Source organism: Syzygium oleosum, unplaced genomic scaffold, assembly GCF_021117445.2.
Source record: "Syzygium oleosum isolate NSW1041296 unplaced genomic scaffold, Sole_v2.1 Sole_v2.36, whole genome shotgun sequence".
Taxonomy (NCBI): Eukaryota; Viridiplantae; Streptophyta; class Magnoliopsida; order Myrtales; family Myrtaceae; genus Syzygium; species Syzygium oleosum.
In genome coordinates, this window is record NW_026607520.1 from 262,501 (window position 1) to 267,500 (window position 5,000).

General features: G+C 48.6%; 1 protein-coding gene and 2 non-coding genes across 3 annotated transcripts in view; all 3 read right to left on the minus strand.

Moving 5' to 3' along the window:
• Positions 1-151, minus strand: part of LOC130135668 (28S ribosomal RNA) — a 3,357-nt gene extending 3,206 nt beyond the window's left edge. Inside the window, exon 1 of the ribosomal RNA XR_008814946.1 lies at positions 1-151. This exon is cut by the window's left edge and continues 3,206 nt beyond it. This is a non-coding gene — a ribosomal RNA (28S ribosomal RNA).
• Positions 152-360: 209 nt separating this feature from the next.
• LOC130135662 (5.8S ribosomal RNA) lies at positions 361-515 on the minus strand. Its single transcript, XR_008814940.1, has one exon. It is a non-coding gene; the product is annotated as a 5.8S ribosomal RNA (ribosomal RNA).
• Positions 516-4,707: 4,192 nt separating this feature from the next.
• Positions 4,708-5,000, minus strand: part of LOC115666717 (uncharacterized) — a 2,312-nt gene continuing 2,019 nt past the window's right edge. Inside the window, exon 2 of the mRNA XM_030588392.1 lies at positions 4,708-5,000. This exon is cut by the window's right edge and continues 482 nt beyond it. Coding sequence (XP_030444252.1) covers positions 4,708-5,000 — 293 coding nt within the window.

Here is a 5,000-nt window from a genome sequence, read left to right on the forward strand (position 1 = left end):
GGACTACAATTCGAACGCCGAGGGCGCCCGATTCTCATCTTGGGCTCTTCCCGGTTCGCTCGCCGTTACTAGGGGAATCCTTGTTAGTTTCTTTTCCTCCGCTTATTGATATGCTTAAACTCGGCGGGTAGCCCCGCTTGACACGGGGTCGCGTTGGTGAAAGGTAGATTCGTGGAGCATGTGCATGAGCGACACGCACGACATTGATCATTGGGGTCTCATCAACCACCGAATGTCGTGGTGCTAATCGCTCCGACGCTCGATTTTGGGCCAACGGGATAAGGTCATCTCGGGAGGCCAACATACGCACCCAAGTCCCGCCCGCCCAATTCAAGGCGAGGGTTAGGGCAACGCCATGTGTGACACCCAGTGCAAACGTGCCCTCAACCGAAGCTTCGGGCGCAACTTGCGTTCAAAGACTCGATGGTTCACGGGATTACGCAATTCACACCAAGTATCGCAGTTCGCTACGTTCTTCATCGATGCGAGAGCCGAGATATCCGTTGCCGAGAGTCGTTATGAATAATAGGAGATTGCATGGCATCCCGCACACGCACCATGTCGGGGCGGCGGGAGCATCGCTTCTCTTGTTAAAGTTCCTTGGCGCATTCCGCGCCGGGGTTCGTGTGCGCCGGGAAAAGCCCGAGCGCCCGTAGGCACCCGTGCCATCCAAGCGCCGGAGACGTTGGGCGAGGCCCACCGTCCCCATTGAGTTTGTTTCTTTCTCTCGGTCATTCTCGCTAGGCGGGATTCGACAATGATCCTTCCGCAGTTCACCTACGGAAACCTTGTTACGACTTCTCCTTCCTCTAAATGATAAGGTTCGGTGGACTTCTCGCGACGTCATCGGCGGCGAACCGCCCACGTCGCCGCGATCCGAACACTTCACCGGACCATTCAATCGGTAGGAGCGACGGGCGGTGTGTACAAAGGGCGGGGACGTAGTCAACGCGAGGCGATGACTCGCGCTTACTAGGAATTCCTCGTTGAAGACCAACAATTGCAATGATCTATCCCCATCACGATGAAATTTCAAAGATTACCCGGGCCCGTCGGCCAAGGCTATAGACTCGTTGAATACATCGGTGTAGCGCGCGTGCGGCCCGTAACATCTAAGGGCATCACGCACTGTTATTGCCTCAAACTTCCTTGGCCTAAGCGGCCATAGTCCCTCTAAGAAGCTGGCCGTGGAGATGTACATCCACATAGCTAGTTAGCAGGCCGAGGTCTCGTTCGTTATCGGAATTAACCGGACAAATCGCTCCACCAACTAAGAACGGCCATGCACCACCACCCATAGAATCAAGAAAGAGCTCTCGCCTATCAATCCTTACTATGTCCGGACTCGGTAAGTTTCCCCGTGTTGAGTCAAATTAAGCCCCTGTGCTCCACTCCCGTGGTGCCCTTCCGTCAATTCCTTTAAGTTTCAGCCTTGCGACCATACTCCCGGAACCCAAAAACTTTGATTTCTCATAAGGTGCCGGCGGAGTCCTAAAAGCAACATCCGCCGATCCCTAGTCGGCATCGTTTATGGTTGAGACTAGGACGGTATCTGATCGTCTTCGAGCCCCCAACTTTCGTTCTTGATTAATGAAAACATCCTTGGCAAATGCTTTCGCAGTTGTTTTTTTTTTTTTTTTTTTTTTTTTGGTAAGGTAAGAAGTATATTGACTTTTCACAACGGAAGATACATACAAGAGTCGTACACAAAAACCTCGTACCCAATGAGATACGTAAGAGTATCCAAAGGGTACAAAGGTGTAACGATTAAGCAAGGAAGGGGAAACCCAACCGGAGTCAAGGACAAACCGGTATTACATCAACCGACGAGGGATAAAAACAAGAAGGTCGGGGGGGCTAGGGAGACCTAGAAGTGCCCTCAAAAATAGAGGGAGAAATATCCCATGCTGTTTGCAATCTTCTATTGCGGGGATGATCTTCGACACGGTGGAAAGTGAGTCCCTTATCTTTGACAACCTTGATGAGGTGTTTGATTAGGGCCGGTACAAAAAGAGATTTACTACGGAAGAGGATGTGGTTCCGTTCCGTCCAAATGATATGACAAAGCGCCCCAAAAGAGAATCGAGCCATACGGTGGTGAAAGCTCTGACCTCCAAAGTTCTGTTTAGCCCAGCGGATGGTTTCTTGCCAAGATGCATTTCGCCAAGATAGGTTGCATTTGGATGCCCAGACAAGCGCGATCGACCCCGTAATGGAGCATCCAAAGAAAAGATGATCAATGGAGTCCGGCCTACATCGACAAAAAGGACACACCCCTTCCGAGATTCTGTGAGAAGATAAAAGAAGAACCTGTGTTGGGAGGCGGTTGAGCGTTATAAGCCAAAGAAGGAAGCTATGCCTCGGCGCTAGAGACCGGTCCCACACGAAAGAATGCCAATGGACTGCTTGTCCGGCGGTTCTAAGGTTCTCCCAGCCAGAGGCAAAAGAGAAGTCCCCTGAAGGGTGCCCTTGCCATACAAACCGGTCCCTCCTGTCCTCAACAATGGTGGGGATAGCTTCCGGCCAAGCTGTGATGGAGTTCAGAACTGTTGACGATTGCCAAACTTGAGAGAAGAAATCCCAAACTGTTACATGTCTCGGAATACGGGATCGGTAGATGTCTCTATTCGAAAAAAGTTTATATAACAGACCTCTATCATGCCATGGGTCAAACCAAAAGGAAGTAGATCTCCCATTCCCAATCCGCCATTTGAAAAGCAATGAGTGATCATCTCGGATGTCTAGGATTTTCTTCCAAACCCAAGAGCAGAATGTGGGTTTCAAGGCTACCCAAAAATTCTTATTCTTCAGGAAGGTAGAGTGAATCCATTTGCACCACAAAGATTCGCTATCCGTAAATAAGATCCAGATATGCTTGAGTATGGCTGCCTGATTACAATCTAATAATCTACGGATCCCCAACCCTCCCTCATTCTTGGGAAGACAAACCTTCTCCCACGGAACTTTAGCGCCCCCCACACCCAAGTCCGATCCTTTCCACAGAAATTGTCTTAGGATCATCTCAATTTGGGACAAAACAGACTTCGGCAGGGAGAAAACAGAAGCCCAGTAGATATGAATAGCATGCAGAACTGATTTAATTAGTTGGAGCCGGCCAGCAAAAGATAAGAACCGATGGGACCAAGAGCGGGCTCTAGCCGTAATGGCATTAACCAACGCATTACAATCAGCCTTGCCAAGTCTAGATGAAATAACGGGAACGCCTAAGTATCGAAAAGGTAACATACCTTCTTGGAATCCCAAAATGCGCCGAATGTGTTGATGTAAATCCTCGGATCCTCCCGAGAAAAAGATCTCGCTTTTGTTTTGATTTGGCATTAATCCAGACCAACTTGAGAATAGGTCGAGTCCCTCCTTCAAGACATTAATAGAATCTATGTGCGCCTCGGCGAACACAAGGACATCATCGGCAAAAAAGAGGTGAGTCAGTTGCGTGGCTTTGCAACGCCAGAAATACTTGAACCCTGGGAGCTTAGTTTTAGCGTTGAAGATTCCGGTGAGTACCTCCATAGCAATGATGAAGAGGTAAGGCGATATAGGGTCTCCTTGGCGAATGCCCCTACTACTAGCAAAGTATCCATGGAGTTCACCATTAATAGCTACCGAGAACATAGGAGAACTAACACAGGCCATGATTAACTTGACAAACAAAGGAGGAAAACCGACAGCTAATAGAGCCAGTTCAAGGAATCCCCAATCAATAGTATCATAGGCTTTTTGAAAATCAATCTTGATTGCACATTTCGGTAGGTAAGAATCATGATGGAATCCCGCAAATAGCTCCTGGGCGAGCAAAATATTATCACTAATCCTCCGTCCTTTGACAAAAGCATTCTGAGTGGGGCTGATAATAGAAGGAAGCACACATGCCATTCTACTGGCAAGGATCTTGGTGATGCATTTATAAATTGTTTTGCAACACGCTATAGGCCGAAAATCATTCATGGCCGAGGCATTGGGGATCTTCGGTACCAAGGTGAGAATGGTAGAATTTATCTCTTTAAGCATATATCCATGCGCAAAGAAATCTTTAATAGCTATAGAGACAGATGGACCAACAATATCCCATGAAGCTTTAAAGAACTCCACATTGAAACCATCTGGGCCAGGGGCCTTACCTTTCGCCAGGGAAAACATGCTGTTTCGGATTTCAAGGTCTGTTACAGGGCGAGATAGAACCCGGATTTGGTTCTCATCCAAAGTGTCCCGAAACAGCTCTCGCAAGGCAGGGATTTCAGGCCTAACCACCTGAGTATTTCCATTAAGCAAAGTTCGGAAGTGCTGAACAATATGCTGTTGGAACACCTGCGGTTCAGAGAGGGTAGATCCATTATTATCCACCACCGACATAATACGATTGCAGAGATGCCTCCTGTTAACATAATGGTGGAAATACTTGGTATTTAGGTCCCCTTCCTTCAACCATTTGATCCGCGATTTCTGCCTGAAGAATGATTCTTCTTGAAGTCTCAGCTCAGAGAAGGATCGGAGCTGCTCCTTCTCTAGCTCAGCCAAGACTTGATTCCGGGGGTCAGCCTCTAAGGCTTCTTGGGTGCGAGCTAAGGCTACCCTAGCATGGGTAGTACGGGAGGAGATATCGGAGAAAGAATCTCTATTCATCTGTTTGAGCCGCCCTTTTAAGAGCTTTAGTTTCTGGCAGACCATGAACATCGGCGTCCCCACAATTCATGCCTCCCAAGCCTGGGCAGTGATGGTCAAGAAAGCCGGGTGTGTCAACCAGAAGTTAAAAAACTTGAAGGGCTTCTTGGAGTTCGGGGGGGTCATAAGCCTGATGAGTATAGGCGTATGGTCCGAGACTCCGGGTGCAAGGAAAGATGCCTCCGAGAAGGAGAAAATACTGCTCCAATGCTCGTTAACAAGGGCACGATCAATCTTCCTCTGTTTACGGAGTTCCCCAGAGGACGTAGACCAAGTAAATCTGTGTCCAACATACCGAAGGTCATCCAAGCCTGCTTGAT